The sequence below is a fragment of the Calonectris borealis genome, chromosome Z (genome assembly GCF_964195595.1).
Source record: "Calonectris borealis chromosome Z, bCalBor7.hap1.2, whole genome shotgun sequence".
In the NCBI taxonomy this organism is placed as follows: domain Eukaryota; kingdom Metazoa; phylum Chordata; class Aves; order Procellariiformes; family Procellariidae; genus Calonectris; species Calonectris borealis.
Genome location: NC_134352.1, coordinates 64,613,071 through 64,630,859, shown reverse-complemented (window position 1 = coordinate 64,630,859; position 17,789 = coordinate 64,613,071). Strand labels below are relative to the sequence as shown.

Genomic DNA, 17,789 nt, shown 5'->3' with positions numbered 1-17,789 from the left:
GGGGTGCTCGGAGTGCACTGCCACGCAGCACCACACTCATTCATCTCCTGCTGACTCCCAGGTCACTGGTGGTATTCCATCAAAGCTGGAAAAGTAAACAAACACTGAATAATAATGATTTTTTAGGACAGAGATCTTAATGTTGTTTTTTCTCTGTGATGTTTACATAGTTTTAGAATGATGGAGAGTTGTAAGACATTAAAAACAGGTGCTCTGCAAGATGTCCCTAATGTATCCTAATAACAGTATTTACCGGATGCGAAGAATCAAACATTTTCTAACTTTCAGATAATTACCTGGTGGTGGAACAGACTGTATCTGAATTAATTAATTGCTTAAGGGGATGTTTGCTGGCACTGAAGCCAGCTGGCACAGAACAGCCTGCAATCTATTAAGTTTTCCTCCACTTAATACAGGTGGTATGCACACAAATGTGTGCTGAGAATGGTCCATACTCACGCTGAGCCTGATTTGTGCCCAAGAATTGCTAGCAAAAGTACTTCCCGCCCCTCCCCCCCCCCGCCAACTCTCAGTATAGAAGATGTAACTCCAAAGCTGGGAATGTACTTTGGCACTGTGTTCTATTTACAATCAGAGACAATGATATAGAGTCTCTTCTATTTCTAAACATGTTCCTTTGCCAGCCACTCTGTTGAAAAGAGTTCTCATAGAGAAATAAATAAAACCTTTTCCTAGTTCATTTCATATTTTAAGTTTGAAGGCTTGTAGAACTTGTCACTGTACTTTTCGAAACTCTGGACATTGTTTTTGCTTTATAAAATATAGGCACACTGAACCAAGGACATATTTCTGTTGACAGACACTGAATGGGCTGTTTGAAAGATTCTGACATTTGTGTTATACATTTCGACATCATCTGAAAGTAAATAAAGTCAGAGCGCTCATCTGGAGTTGTGTGCGCTATTCTGGCTCTCCAGGTTGAAGAAGAATGATTTAAGCCTGAACTGGTTCAGAAAAAAAAATTGTGTACTCCAGTGATTATCATAATATCTAATTACTGTAGTGCAGAGACTAAAACAACATGCATGTTTAACATAGGAAAATCAAGGCTAAAGCAATATAGAGCTGCAGCCACTAAAGGATGAAGAGAGGGTAAACGTGCACAGGAAAAACTATACAAATTAAATGACAGTGTTAGCTTAAGTGTAAGCTGACCATGAATACATTTAAACTGGAAATTTGAAGAAACTGTTGTAATTAGAGCAATGAGATTTTGAAAGAGCTTTTCCAAATACAAATGCAGAGATAAAGGTCTCACCAGTTTTTAGGTGGAATTTTGTTCAGGTTATGAAAATGATTACATGGTGCCCTGGCTTATAATACAAAGGGATTACACTCAGCCAGGTTATGTTTTGCATTGTAGTGATGATTACAAGAAAGCTTTACAGACCTCAGATTTTCTGGAAAGGGGAGCATTCCATTGCTCTAGTCTTGTCTCACCAATATTCACATTTTTCCTAATTTTATCATCATCTCTTTTTTTATCCTGTCCTCTCCTAGTTTTTTGAATTACTCTTTGTAGTACCTAAAATTTGTCAAGGTCTGAAAAAGTTAATTCAATCTTGTATGTTTTGGCAATTGACGTACCTTTGTCTCCTTTTTCTTTAATAAACTGAGTTGTGAGGAATCATGCCATTTATAAGGAGAGGAGACATGAGATTTGCTGTATTATTTTGAAATAACTAATCCCTTTGTTGAAAATGGCTTCTATGTTAGAATTTGACCCTTCTGCCATACTGTTTAGCAAGTGTTTCATACAGCTCTAAATACATGTTAATGGAAAACTGAATATATAAAGAGTAGATCTGAACACTTTCACATAAAATCACAACTTTTTTTCATTTTAGTAACTTTAGAAAAAGTTATTCAACTTAGCTGCAGGAACATTTCACCTGCTAGTGGAATGCAGCAATTAAAAATGCACAGTAGTACAGGGCTGAAAACGAGCAATGATGTACATCTGTCTTGGTGCTTTGTAATACGTGTCCTCCCTGCCATAAAACATACCTAATACACAGTGGCAAGTTGTTGCCACCTGAGTGATTTTTAAATCCTTTCAGTTTTTAAAGCAGATTTTCTAGGAAAAATTTGGTAAAGTGGTGAAATATTTGTGTATTCTTTCAATGCAGAGAATGTAAAGTGAATGGAAAGCTTTCACTGATGTCCTTATAAAGTCCATTCAAACTGTTTCAAGAGACAGAAAAACCTCTGGCATTTAGTCTTTTTTTTTCATATTTTCTGGTTTTATACCTACTACAAAAATAATAGCTAAAATATGGCTGTTACTTGTGTGTATTGGTACCTACCGGTTGAGGATGGAGCAAAACAAAAATTAAGAAGTTTAAAAGCTTTGCTTTACCTGCCTAGAAAAAACTCTTTAAATAAATGACTGCAGAAGCTAACTCATTTCTGTCCGCCTGAAACGTTATTGTTCAGTGTCTTCCAGATTTTAGTGTCTAGAACCAATAGCAGTGACCGCATTAGTTTTTAGGTCCTCTTGTTAAAGATCTCACAGGAAAACGTGAATGCAATGAGAAATCTTTGCTAGTTTTGCATACATGCCACTGGGATTTTCATGTTCACAGGATACAGAGTGCTTGTATAGCACTTCCTTGGAAAGATTGAGAAATTCTAGTGAGGAACAGTAGGTTTTTTGTATATTAATGTTTTTTTTAAACCCACATAGTCTGTTTTCTGTATGCAGAAATGCATTTTTAAGCCAGAACTTGAGCTAAAATGTGGAGGATAACTGAGATTGTTACATGGATGTAGGTGACACAGAACATGCATTCAGGCTTCTTTAGATTCACTGTTCTCCTTGCTAACAGATTGCCTAACTTTCATCAAACTCACTCATATCTGTCCTGTGTTTTTAAAGTGCTTTAAAATAATTTTTAATGATAATGTATGTTAAAACTATTCTTATTCCCATTCTTAGCTGCATGTTGATGTCTCATTTTGAAGAGCCCAAAGTTACAGAAGATGAGGAACCTCCGACAGAACAAGACAAAAGGAAAAAAATGGTAAGTTTTAGATCCGTTATTCAATTATAGAACTGATTATGTGATTCACTTGTATCAGACTACATTGTTTGCCTTTGCATTTGGTTCATCTATTGTTCTTGGAAAATTCATGTCTTGAATCATAAAAGGAAAATGCTTTGATGACAAACTTTGCGGCCACAACACTTAGGCTTCTGCGTTCCTTTTGAGTCTTGGAAAATGTTGCCAAAATAAACATCATCTGTTCACAAAATCTGGACATTATAATGCTAAGACACTATAAAAAGGGTTTATTGAAAAACGCAGGGAGCTTGCTGAAATGTCATGGCAGGCCAAATTTCTCATATTTAAAACAATCTAATAAGGAGCATTGATTTAGATGAAGATACCTCTATTAGATACCATGCAATTGTGCTATTTTTGTCTAGCCTAATCTGTGAATATTTCACGATTTAACTTATTTTCATACGAGCTCAGGGAAACTGGTTCCTCACACAGAAAACTGCAGTGTACAAATGTGGTGGAATAAAATAGAATCTGAACTGCTTGGCATTGAGTAATTGCAAAACATGGAATTGGGTTATTGAGTAGATGTGTGTAGCCCTGTCGCGCATTTGCTTTAACTGACCTACGTGTATCCAGAAGAATACTTGTGGACAGTCCTTTAGTACTTTATTTCTTCTTGTAGGAGTGGGAAAGAGTTTGGATGGCTTTTGATAGTTTGTTTTAATTTGGGGGTTTTTTTTAAGCCACTGGATGCTTTTGGTTTGTTAGGAGGCTTTTCTTTTAAATACTAGTTAATACATGGTTCCTTTAAAAAAAAGAAAATGACACAAAAAGTCTTGCGATTTCTTCTGCTATTAGTAATGCCTTAAGAGAAATTCCTAGTGTCTTGCAATTTCAGATTTAAACAAAACACAGAAACATTATTTTCTATGTTCCTTAAAAATGTATTAGATAGTTCTATAATTCAGTTACTCTTAAAAGCATTTCTAGATTCTCTTAAATTCGGTTAAATTTTCTTCCAGTTTGCAGGCTTAAATTCTAGGTGTTTGTTGCAGAATGATAATATTTATTTTTAGTGGTTTTGGATAAACTCTTGACATAGATATGTATAAACTTTATCAATAGGGATTGATATATCTATATATCAATAGGGATAGAGAAACGTTTGGTTTGTTAATCAGATTTAAAAAACAAAGTGAACTTTCATGTTCTCGGTTTTCTTTGAATATACTCAAATTTTATTTCTCTCTGGCTGGCTAAAATTTTAGTAACTTTCTTGCAGAATTCTTTTAATTTTTCAGTTACAGGTTGAATTTAATAATTTGGGTATGTATTTAGGAATTTAGACTTGTTAGATTTGCTGTGGACTCCCTTCAGTGCAGGTATATCAGGCAAAATGAAAAGTAGTTTATGACCTGTATCATTCTTCCCTCCTAAATGATGCAACGCACCAGTATAGTGTTGATGAACACAGTCACAGTGAAGGAACTGTTCTGGGGTCACATACAATACAGAGTCAGTGGCCATTTGAATAAAGAGAAATGGCTGTGCCTTGGTAAGGAGGAGCCAGAAACGATAAGGACATGACAATGCAGGGAAATCTTCCCCTGCATGTCGCTTTCCTTTTTTCTCTAAGGAATTGCTTGTGATTTGTTCCTCAACTGTTCTTTAAATTTAGCTTATATGCCTTTTCAGCCTTTGTTTCCTTGGAAGGTTTACACAGAATAAATTGTCATACAGGAATATCGAAGCTTCACTTTCGTTTCGGATCTCATAATCTAGACGTAACTATTTCCACGGTTACTGTGTTTTCTAGATTCCTAAGCATTATGAAATTATTTTTCTCCTTTCAGTCTTCTTTTGTAAGAACGGCTGTCTGTTTAACTCTTCCCATTTCCTTATTTAGCTGATTATTCCTGATATATTTTAGACTTGAGCCTTCTATACTGTCATTCTTTCAACTGACTTCAGTATTCACTGTATTCTTACTCTTTTTCTATGCAATTTCTCACAGCTGTTAAAGCAAGCAAACTCTAGTTGCTATGAATGTCTGCTATAAATTCATTCTGAATCCCAGCTGAAATTGCTCGGTATAAATTTTTGTTGAGGGTGCAGAAATTGAGATTTGCCACTTCTCATGGCTGTGTATTTCAAAATGATACCGGTCATTTGGGTAGGTCACTAATAATAGAAGTGTCAAATAATAATCAGGATTGTTAATCATGGCTTCAAAAGCACAGCTACCATGTGATTTGAAAAACTGGATTAAAAACAAAACATCACCTGGGCCCATTCCTACTCACCTCTATTGGAAGTTTCTTCGTCTCTGTCAGAGCATCAGCACACACACTCACTTCATGTGACTTTTAGAACAGCTGCGGTAGCAGATACCTCTGGTGAAATAAAAGTGGGAACAAATACTTGAAGTGAGAAGAGGAAAATCCAGAACAACCAAAAGGGAATCTGCAACTGATCTAAGAAAGTTTCTAGTCTCCTGTCCCACTTCATTCCTGCAGGAGGTTTCTACCCTCTTATATATTGCATTGCTGAATCAGCAACTTGTATCAGGGCTTAGAGCTTAAACCTTGTAAAACAATAATGAAAAGATAAATGGGATTCTCTCTTTCAAAATAATGATGCTTTGCAACTTTTAAGGTTATTAATATGAGAAAAAAGATAAACTGGCATGGTCCATGCTAAGTATCACTTCCCAATGTTTGCACAGGATCTAGATATTTTTTTGATCTATCCCTTTATCCTGTCATTGGTACCTCTCTTTATTATTATGCATAGCTCAAAATTACTAAAGAGAGTTTTAGCTAGAACAGTGCTTTATAAGTTTATGATAATTTTATGTAATCAACATTTCCAGATACTGCTATATTTTAGTCTCATTGCAAATATACTGAGGAAAATGTAAATAGGTGGAGAGTGATTTGTGACCTTGCATTGCACATAGTGTGTAGACCTCAGGTGACTTATTTTTATGTGGCCTTAATGAATGTTTTTAAGAATTCCAGTATCATTTTTCAGAAAGGGATTTAAGCTGTTTCCATTCTATATTTGAAACTGTGGAGAAGAAAAATGAAGTAGGTTTTTGCTGGAGAATACTTTACCTTATTTAAACTTGAATTATCCTTGCTGGTGCATGTTTTAGATGATGCTTATATGTAAATACAGAAGACTTGGGAGTCTTTTTTATTTTACCCAGTATGGGAAGAAACTAGATGAATTGTGATTTTATGTCTTCAGGAAAATACATAAATGAGTTACAATGTAATAAGCCAAATGATCAAATTTTATGTAATAATGTGGTTTACTAAAAGTGATACTTATACTTCATTGTTTGGGGCATAATTTCTTCTCACACATTTAATCTACAAATTAGCCACAGATCTAATGCGAGTCCCACTGAAATCTGTTAAAAAGCTTTGATATTAGGAGCCTTTTGATCATCTGGCTGCATTTTATAATCACTTGTTAAAAGTAGAGAATACATTCCCTCCTTAAATTATTTTTCCAGTCTTTCCCAGAGCATCACAGTCATGAGATACTAACCAGCATGGTAAATACGTATAATTTTACGCCCAGCATTCTTGCTCCCTCTTTAGTATCAAAGTATTCATAGTTAAACGGAAGAGAATCTCTCAAGTTCTGGAAATCTTTTCAACAATTTAATTCAGATATCACCAGCACACTTTTTTGAGTTTCATTAGACTTTTGTTACCTGTTGTGGCATTCTAATGCCATTCCATTGGCTTGTGTTATCGCTTGTGTAGTGATTAGATCACTGTTTTAGTACAGAATAATATATAATTGTTTATTGAAAATGGTGTGATTTTTCACTGCAGTGTTGTCTAAAGATGTTGAGGAAAGAGATCCACCTAACAAATACTGGTTCAATCAACTGATAATTCTGCAGAATGCCATTGATGCTGGCAAGCGGAGTTTGGAGGGATGGGAAATGGTTGTTCTGTAAAACCTCTGTACTGCTTTTCTGATTCAAACTGCTGTTTACAACCAGTGAGGTGGAAGATTAGTTTCTTCAGTCCAGCCCCAAGGTAGGCACCTGTGTCCAGTTTCAAGATCAGTTTGTAAAGTAACTAGATTCAAAAGCTAGCCAAATCAAGTTTTCACTGAGCAGCGTAAAAGCATATTTCAATAATATGTATTTCCTCGCCAAACTTCTGTTTCCTGTCTGTAGCTGTTTTGACTAAGAAGCTGTTGGAATTTTCTAGGATTTTTTTTTTTTTACTGGAAAATAGGTGTGTTTTGCTCTTATCAGAATCAGGAGCATTTCAATTAAAAGAAAAAACTCTGGCCACACACCTAGGAACTCAGCATACGTACTTAAATTCAAAAATATGGTCCCTGACTCAGTGTTCACAGACTAAGTAGCCATTATTAATATCGATATGGTTGTGTTCCATGCTGGACTGATGTTGGATGCTCAGCACTTAGGAAGCTGGAGACTCAATTCTCAAGAGGATGATTTTTCCTCAAAAAGCAAATAGAATAATCTGAAAATATCTTATGGGTCGTCTTTTAAACCAGATGCTATTTTAATTTTGTCATAATGAAAATACAGTGAATAAAGAACAGTGCTTACTGTTCTTCCAAACTTCTGATTTTGCTTGCTTATTCAGCTAAGACTGCAGCTAATTGTTCAATATTGTCGACAAACTAATTACACCAAGCTATTTCACTTGTTTTATTAGTTCTGAATACAAGTTCCAAAAACATAGAGTGAAAGAAAATCAAATTTATTATTGTTGCAGGAAACCCTTTAATTGACTTGAAATATTTTTGACATGACTATCTGAATGAAATCAAATTAGTGTATTAACTACTTAATTAAGTCTGAAGATTCTTAAGTCCTATTTGGCTTACAGATACTAGGTGCTGCTTCTAGCAGCAAGCAGTAATCATGCTACAGAAGTCCCTACTGCCTTACAGTGCTGCTGCTTTGAAGTGTGAGGAATGGGTTTATGCTGGTTGCAATAAACTAAGCAGTTTTGTACAATTTCTCACTGGTCCTGATAGAACATATTTTGGTAAATATGCAGCAGAAGTGTTTCAGTTACTTTCCTATCTAATGGAAAGATTATATATAAAGTTGACTAGCTTCACTGAAGATTTATGAAAAAGAAAATGTGGAATTACAATACTTCTAAAATTAAAGTAATTATGTACCAAAGTTGCAGTGCATATGGTAGCCTGTTCCTGTAACTGCCAGCATGGTGCAAATCTGGCAGCTCCGTTAGGAATAAAAAATACAAACTTTGATTTCAGTAATATATTAAGTTTTGTCATCTTCACTTTGGTTGTCTTTTCAAGATTAATTACTTTTCAGTAGTAGTATTCAGAGGATTATTTGGAAACCCATCATCACCTGCCATGAGGCAGGTGCTAAAGGGTTAGCACCTCTAAGAGATGCTACAGAGCATCTCTATTATTATAAGGGATGCTAGAGATAGCTCAGACTTGAAGTTCCAGAAAGCTTTGCAAATAAACAAGGATTCAAACCCTTTATTTTCAGAACAATACAACACTTTTGTGCGGAGTTTGAAAACCACCATTGAGGTGCTAGAACAGCATTACACACAGACTTGTATTCTAGTAGCTTGTTAAAATTGGGAAAAAATTTGAACTGGAGGCTTATTAGTGAACATTGACATATGAGAAATGAGAGGTTTATTTACCATTGACTTAAGTCTTTTTTCTTTATTTACCATTGACTTAAGTCTTTTTTCTTTATTTGATTTCTTTCTTTGTTTTTTTTTAGGTATCAGGAGAATGAACTTTGTAATATGAAATTGCTGATTAGATGAATTTGTCTTGGTAGTGTAGAAAGGAAAAATTACCTGAAGTTGATATTTTAAGGCAAACTGTTTTGACTTCCCATTCTAATTCTGAGTACTTTAACTTAAACAAGGGTTTACGGTAGGGTCACATAAGTCATACAGTTAACTAAATATGTACATTAATTGGTTTGTGGGTTAAAGGGTTGTTAAAGAATGGCTTTTTGGCGGTGCTTCCCAAGGTGACTTTGTAATGCATGCCATTCATCTAGTTGCTGCTGTGTCAGGGTCAGAAGGATAAGAACACTTGTCTATGGCAATTTTAATACCTGTTTTTCTATGCAGAATTCCCTACAGTAATTTTATACATGACTGTTTAGAGCTATGAACTTACTGAAACTAACTAATTAGAAATGTGTTATATGTCCCAAATTACAGTTGTTGGTTAACAAACGCGAATTGTTCAGAAACTGGTAGATTCTTCGCTTGGCAAGACAGTCTTTTTTTTACCCTGTAGATCGTGCTAATGCTGTTACAAAAGAATATCACTAAGCTTGTCAAATCTTGATTAGAGTAACTGTGGTTTAGAAATTTTGTTAGAAAAGTCTGTTTATATTTTAGAGACCAGATTACATTTACTGAGAAGAATTATTACAGAATCCTAAACTATTACTGCAATTACTCCCCTTTTCAAAAAAGTGTAATGTTAAGAATAAGTAATAAAAAGATCATCTCTTACCTTACCTTCGAAATGTTAAATAGGTGGATAGTAGAAAATGGTGAAGGATCAAAGGCTAAAAAGCTAATATTAGGAATACTGAGGAAATGATTAAGAGATTTACAGTATGAAAGGTGAGGTGACCATAATAAGAACGGAGATCTTGCAAGCACTGATGGAAGAGGCTAAAAAGCAGCCTGCTTTTTCACTGGAGTTGTTCATAAGAAATAAGACTAAATTCTCTTTTGTGGTAATTACAGTGGTTTTGGATGTTTTACTGTCTTGTATTTATGTGGCTGTTTCAATCAGTATTTCCCCCTGTTTTAGGTATAATATTATTCAATAAATAAGTAAATAATCTTAAGGTTTAATGTCTTCCACTCCATATTAAAATTCAAATATTTCTTTTTTTGTACCATGCCAAAAGAGCAATTGTGCAAGTTTAATATGCTTCATTTCTTTGGAAATAGCAGTATAGCGGGGTATTATGAGCTCGTAAGTCTCCTATTTCAGTGGGCTTTGAGATCTAGCATTACATTTTGTTTCCTGACCTTCCAGTATAAATAGTAGTGTTGTTTGGTTTTGATACTAAGATGAACAGATCACAGGTCTGCAGTAATTGCACGTTTATTTCAACATCCTACTTCTTTACGATGTGGCAAGCTCCGGCTGTCCCCACCTCCTGTCCCCTTTCATTCAGCCTGGTGCACTGAGGGACAAATGCTGCATAACTGTTTGTGTCCTTAGCCTGCCCACACCTGTCTTCTGATATTGAAATTAAGAATAGGTCCTCTGTCAATGTAGCCCCTTCATTTACCTCTTTTTTTACCTTTCATTAAGAAGCAGTTAACATGTGGAAAAAAGTGACAAATACTCTGTCTCTCCCTGCCCAAAAGAAAATTGCATAATCCAGCTGGACTGATGAGATTTTATAGGCACTACTACTGAGAAAGTGTGTCTATTCTTTATGCATATGGATAGTTTATTTTAGCTGTTGTTTGTCCTATAATCTAAACTAGTTTAAGTTTTTCAGTGTTTTGTTTCCTTACTAATAGAATATAACTGACCATAGTTCATGCCATCTCTAAAGTACTTACCATGGTAACATCTGATGTGGTTTTTAGGAGTTATGGGAAACTCATTCGGCAGTAATTAACAAAGCGCTTTGAAATTATTTTATCTTATAGAAGGGTGAAATCTTACAGCAGGTGATTTGAGACTGTTTCAAATAGTTTTAAACTGATACTTACTTTTGATAATAATTAATTTGATCTTTGCTTTACAGGAGTTTTTCCTCTTGTTTGTCAATTAAGTACAAAGAAAAGCAGAAGATTTCTTTCTTGGACTGAGTTTGTAAGAGATGAGTAAATCGCAGGGTATTTTTAGTGCATTATTATATATTTTTCTCTTACATGTTTTCCACAGCTTGCACTGAAGGACCCGGTACACACTGTGTCATTGCAGCAGTTCATCTATGAGAAGCTAAAGGCACAGCATGAATTACTGGGAGAACAAGGTTTTCAGGCACTTATGGAAACCGTGGACACAGAAATAGTTGCACAGCTACAAGAATTTTTACAAGGCTTCTAAATAAGCAGAAACAAGATTTTGTATGTCCAATTTCCCTTTCAAAAAAATATGGAAGAACTTTAGCCTTCCATCTTATGTGGAAGAACATACTGAAAGCTGAAAATAACTTGTGTTAAAAAATAAAAAATAAGTTTCTGTTGTTGCTATTAAACTAACTTTGGTAACGCTTTATGTTATTTTTTAATAATGTACTTAGGGTTTTATCATCAAAGTAACATTTCCATGATTCCTAATATGGTATATGCTGTCCTAGATAGTACCATTTTTTTGGTACCATTACTGGCTTTTTGGTTCACAAAGCTGTGTCGTAAACTGAGAGGTCTGAAGGAAGTTAGTAATATATATTAGTGAGAAGTGTCTCTTAATCCAGCAGTATAATTCAGTATCAGGAGCTGCTTGTCTTGATATTGATATACCTGTAACTTTCTCCCCTTCCTATTACCATTTCTTGGCTATACCATACAAGCAGAAAGAGTTAGGAAAGCATTAAGACTGTGAGCAGAAATATTCCTTCATGAGAGAAAGAGAATTCCCATTTGAATTGTCTCAGAGAAAAAGAAACTTAGATGTAACGCTTAAATTGTATTGAAGAGGAGTTAGAGAATATCAATGTATATCTCTATCTGAAGATGTGGGTTTTCATTTTTAACACCAATTTCTTTATCTCTATTATGAAAAATTTCTTGCTTTCTTGAGTTCTTTCTATCTCACTTTTAGCTGTCATAACACAGAGAAACTCACCAGAGCTAGATGAGCAATTGATTCCAATTAATTCTTGGCTGTACCTAGACGACTTAAAATTGCTGTTGTTCACTATCTCAATTCTTTGCTTTTTTTCATCTAAGGCATGTCTAAGGCGTATATTTCATAATTGTTACTGCAAAGTTTGAGCCCAGATGGTCGCAACTGAAACAATTATTTGCAAATGTGAAGTTCACTTTGAGGTTTCATTATTTATTAGTTACCTGGACAGCTACAGGAATGACAGGGTAAAGCTGCTCCTTTCTATGTGCCTTTGTCTTTTGTACCTTGCGGGTGGGAGAGGGGATAGAAGGCTCTTTTCCATTTTGAGATTTTTTCTTTTAAGTTCTGTTCTTCCACTGTCAAAGTTGAAGTGAACTTCGTTTCCTTCACTAAGGGATGATTAAGCTATTAAGATATTTTTTTTTTTTCCCCCAGAGGCGATTAGCTGTTTAAAGACACCTATATGCTTTTGATAATCTTACCAGATAACCAGATGCTTTTAAAAATCTGAGCCTTTTTCTTTACTGACCCTTTGGAGAGTAATTGTTTTTGAAACCTTCCTTCTGTTTGCAGAGGAAGCCTGATCATTCCCTCCTTCTCCTTTGGCTTCAGTGGCAGAGGCTACTGGGACTCTCGCACCTCTGAATGCAAAACCTCCCCTGTACCCAGCTGCCAGCATCTGTCTCCAGAAGCTGTTTGATAACTCCTTGTTTCCTGCTTTTTAGCTTGGCATAGGGAGGTTTGTTAGAAGAATTGTTACAATTTGTCTGTATGTTATCTGCATGTCATTTCTTCAGTCATCCACCAACATCAATTCTCACAACTAAGAGTTTTGGCTGGTTATGTTTGGTACTTAGAAGGGAAGGGACTCAGTGTGCTAATGGTCCCTTTCAGCTGTGAACTACAGTTGCCAGAACCTGGCAGCATTTGACTGAAATTGCATTTGTTGCATAGTTAATCTGCAAAGACCCTCAGCTTTTGGCTCAGTGTAAAACTAGCACAGATCTGGTTGGCCTTGCTAGCTTTGACCCTGCATGGCATGACTGCATGTTGTACAGAAAAACCTTAGGTCGGGAAGCAATACTTTTCTATCACCATTCGGTAAAATCATTTGCACAGCACCAAATGGTGCTCCCTGATGTTTCGAAGGGAGGGAGGTCCAACCTGCTGTAGTCCAGCCCTGGCCAAAAGGCTGCTTTCTGCATTTCTGCTGCATGGCTGAGCCTCCAAGCTCCCTGTGCAGCATCTTGCATTCAGGTCAAACTTGTCAGCTGGGCTGCACGCAGCTGAGCCAGACCTGCCTGCCTGTGTCATTCTCCAAGATAATCAAACCCCTATTACCTCACATGGTGGAGTGGTAACTGCAATTTATTTTAGTGCGTGGTAGCTAATGTTGGCGCACACTCTTGTCAGGAATGATGGACATACTTTTGGCTAATAATGGCACGATAACATTGCGATTAACTTTCTGAGTAATGTCTCTGAATAAATATGTGTATTAATTTTCATATGCATTAGGGAACAAGTTAAATTTGTCACTAGGTGTTTAGCTCGTCATCTTGGAAGACTTTATTCCAAGGCTTGGACTATAAATGCAAACATTTATCATCACCTTAACTGCTTATATGACAACCACTGTCAGCTAGCACACTGCAAAACAAGTGTCCATCTGTGCTCAGCAGCAATCTAGTACTGAGGAAGTGGAGAAATTCCAGCTTAAAACAGCAGAAAAACTTTATATATAATATCCTTATATATTAAATCCTTATATATAGGATTAAATTTTCACTGGAATATTGTGGATTAAGGCTGCAGCAAGCTTTAGCCCTTTTTTTTGTTGTTGAAATGTTTGAGTTTAGCCTCTTGGGGAAGAAGGGAAACCGAATACAACAAATTGCCTGACACCAAAGCAGTAAAATATAGTTTCTGAAATTCTTGTGAGGAAGGGTCTGCAGTCCTGTTGCCCTTTCAGCTTTGTTTTTCAAGGCAAAAAATAATTTAAATCCGGATTTTTTTTTCTACAGCACAATTAAACTCCTGAGGCTTACAAATTTTATCAGTTTACCTTTCAGAAGAGGCAATGACTGTGAGTTGAAGACAAACTTCTTCTGTCTCTGATAAGAGTTAATGTCTTTGAAGGTATGTGCTGAAATAAAACTGCGAGGGCTAATTCTGCTGCTTCCATCTTCAAAAATTTAACTTTGTATCAATGAAATGACCATTTTCAGGCCTGTGGCCTAACTGAAGTGTTAATAACCCATCTAATCTCAATGTATGTTATTGAATTTTTTTTCGGCTTCTAACGGTAATTTTATCTATGCTATAATTTAATCCTATTAGATAGTCCAGGTGTTTGTCTCATACAAAACAATTACTGGAATAATTTTACTTCTACAAATGCTTTCAGGTTAGATAACCTGAAGTATGATAGATAACCTTAAGTATGTTAAAGCTCTAGATGTACAAAGGAAAAAAAAAAAAAAGAAAAAAAGTATCTATATAAAATGTCCGTGTAGATAGATTTATGTCGTGTATACATGGGGCCGGGAGGTAACAGGCACTTGTGTTTCACCGTGACTGCCCTGTTCCAGCGGGGCGAGTTGCGTTGCTGCCCCGGCGGCCAGGCCCGCCAGCGGCTGCTGCCACAGGGGCACTCCCTCAGGCCTCCCTCCGCGCGGCGGGCGCCCCGCTGCTCTGGTGAGGCGGACTAACGCTCCCGCCACGCTTAAGGGGGCAGGGGAAGTGGTCTTGGGCTGTCGCAGCGTTCCCTGCCTTGCCCGGCGGGAGGTTGCGGCCTGCTCCCTTTGCTTTAGTGAAGCGTCGTTTGCGAACAAGTCCAAGGGCCAGGCCGTTTCCCGATAACCTCGGCCATTGTGGTGGCCCGGGAGGGTGCAGGGAGAGTGCACAGGGCGGTGGTGCCTGTAGCTGCTGCAACGCTGCACGCCATCCCAGGAGCCCTTTTGGGCAAAGCCGTTGGAGAAAACTCCGCTTCTTGTCAGGTAAGCTAGTGCTCGCGGCGTCACTGACAGATGGCAGGAGGCGTTCTGCCGGCCGTGCCTCCATTGAGAAGGGGTTCAGCGGTTCCAGAGAAGCCTCAGAGGATTTGCAGGAGGGAAGCCCAGATCCTGCAGTGCTTTAGCATCTCGCTGAGGAAGAGCTATTGCAGTTCCTCTGCAAGTTGCATTATTTAAGCTAGTATCGCCCTGAAGAAAAGGATGTCAGAGCGCTAGGATTTCATCCTTCCTCTTGTGAAGTTGTCAGTTTTCCAAGGTTTGTACCACAATTTTTGTTTGAAAAGGGACTACTGTATAGCATTTACTCCTTAGCAAAGCTGCGCGTGAAGATCCTCTTTGTTTTCTTGTTGGTCCCAATGGGACTTCTCCCAGTGTACCAGGAGTGACAGCCAAAGTCCTAAGCAGAGTCACAGCTCATAACTGCAAATTGTAACAGATGGGCTCATTTCTCAGATGGTTCAGCAATGATAAATTCACTTCTATAGATCATATTAACACAGACATGCTATCAGATTTACAGCCAATATCATGCAGTAATGTTTAGTATGCTTGACATTTTTTTTTCTTTTTATTTAGTTCCAAATTCCTGTGATGCTGCTGAATTGCACTTCATGCTGTTCTTTGAATTGCTGAACATGCCACATCTTCATTTAGCAAAAACAGCACCTTTGTAATTAAGGTACACATTTTGAAGGCTTTCCAAACTCATTTACTTGTCTTGCTTCAACGCTGCTTGCTTCAAAAAATAAATGATTAATTACTAATTTTAAAATGTTCACAATTTCCGTCATAGCTAGCTATGATGAATAATGATGACTAATCATCAGATGATCAGATTTGACTGGTTCTGTGGAATCTTTTAATAAGGTGCAATAGCTTGTTCTTGCCAGATTTTGCTGACTCTTGGGGAAAATGAAATCAAATTAACTGTAGTCAGCCCCCTTTAAAAATTCATTGGGGATTCGTAAGGAGTGCTTAAAAATGTTACATCCTCTGTTCTCCACTCTGGCTAGGCACCATTTTGTTAGGCTAAGTGCATACTGCTGCACTGAATAGTACATACTACTTGCTTAAAAATATTGATCATGAAGGAATTTGTTTTCAAGTTTACACAAAATGGGTGATCGGTTTCCGAAGAGTGGTCTAAAATGAAGTGAAAAGGAGCAAAAGTGAATTTGCTGCAAACAAGCAAATTCCACCACCAATACATACATGTAACTAAAGCGTGTCCCTTAGAAGTTGATTATACAAAATAAAATCACATCCCACATCAAGGTACATGTCATTTCTGAAGTCAGCTGTGGCTGTCAGCAGGTGTCAAAGCATGTCTCCTGGGCAGGAGCTGTGCAAGTAATTGACTTTTTCATTTTCTTTCTGAAGAAGGGGAAAATGGTAGGTTGGCAAAAGTATTTTACTTGACCCAAGGTTTAATGTTGTATTTCTTTCTTTAGATTTCTTAACCTGCTTTTAATGAAATACTAACTGATTTTGAAGTCAAGCTGTCAATTCTAAATATGTCAAAAGCCTAGAAATTAAAAATAAATATTCTTAGGTAAAACAATTTGCTGAACTTGCATATTGTTTCTTACCACCTGAAACTAGTTTTCAGTTTCTGCATTTTATTAACCTCTGGAAAGCTTATCCAATTCTATTAAGGGACACACTGGTGTTTAAACCAATAACAGAAAATTAGTCATGTTGATTGTGATTGCAGGTTGTCATCACTTCCCACAGCAATTTTAACTGCTTCCTAGCAAGAAAGATTGTTAAAGCAGCATTTAAAAATAGACAGAAAATGTTTAAATGAAGCGAATGTTTGACCCGAAAGTTATATTTGTTTTTCCAATATTTGCAGCAGCAAAATCTTTGGTGTTACTCAGGGAAAGTAACAGAACACTGTGGGGCCTGACTGGTGGTTGGTGGTTGTGGTCCAAGCTAAGAATGTTTCATAAGTTTTTTAGGAAACCAACTGAATCAATCATACAGCATAGAAAAATATTATCTGTTAACTTAGCAACTTGAGAAAATTTGAATTGCTGATAGGTAAATTCTGAGCAGAGAAGGTCTAAATATGGTTATTTTGCTGCATGGCAGTGTTTCAAAAATACACTGTGAATCATTTCTGAAGTTGTTCTTCAAGTATTTTAACCAAATAGTCTTTCTTTCAGTTGGAAATATTCTATTTATTGCAGTTATTGTTTGATTTTCTTTCTTTTTTTTAAACAAAGTTGATAAGTGTATCTTTCAGATATTTTTCACCATTTTTCCAGGATAGTGATGAAAACCAGAAACTCTCGTACAGCAGGAATGTGAGAATTTGTACATGCATGTACAGAGCGTATGACTCCTGACTCACTAACTAAGCTTGCAAGGGAAACATTAGAGACCTAAAACCATCACCTTCACCCTGATGGCTCACCCACCCAGTCTTTAAACATCAGACGCGTGTGCAAGGAAGCACATAGGCATAAACTGTACGTGCAGCAAAACATTTTCATCTCATTCAGCTGCTAAAATGCTCTGCCCTACCAGAAGTTGCTTTTTTCTGTAACAAGTGCAGGCTGGTTCACTAGCACTTGTGTTTTTCCATTTTTAAATACATAAATTAAATCCTTGTATGCAGGGCACTGAGCACTCTGGTCAAGGATAAAACAGGCAGGAGACTGATTATCGAACAGCTGTGGGTGTAGGAAGCAGAGTCCTATATTCTCTTACCTGCTGTCAAGGCTCTGTATGCAGCTTATTCAATAATACTGTAATGCAGCATGTGTCAATAGTCCCTGGATCCCAAGAGTTCTCTTCTAGCTTTTTGCTTCTATTGGCACTTGAGAATGATTCCAGGTGCGCCTTTTTCTTTACTGTATTTTTAAACTAGTTCTGTCTGGCCTGGAGA

The 17,789-nt window shown here is 36.8% G+C and overlaps 1 protein-coding gene across 5 annotated transcripts in view; it reads left to right on the top strand.

Moving 5' to 3' along the window:
- Nucleotides 1-11,293, top strand: part of IPO11 (importin 11) — a 99,635-nt gene extending 88,342 nt beyond the window's left edge. For all 5 annotated transcript variants that reach the window (XM_075136944.1, XM_075136942.1, XM_075136943.1 and 2 more), the window contains 2 exons: nucleotides 2,960-3,044; nucleotides 10,974-11,293. In XM_075136944.1, the coding sequence (XP_074993045.1) occupies nucleotides 2,960-3,044; nucleotides 10,974-11,138 (250 nt within the window). In that variant the 3' untranslated portion in view covers nucleotides 11,139-11,293. The remainder of the gene's footprint in view (nucleotides 1-2,959; nucleotides 3,045-10,973) is intronic.
- Nucleotides 11,294-17,789: the final 6,496 nt, after the last annotated feature.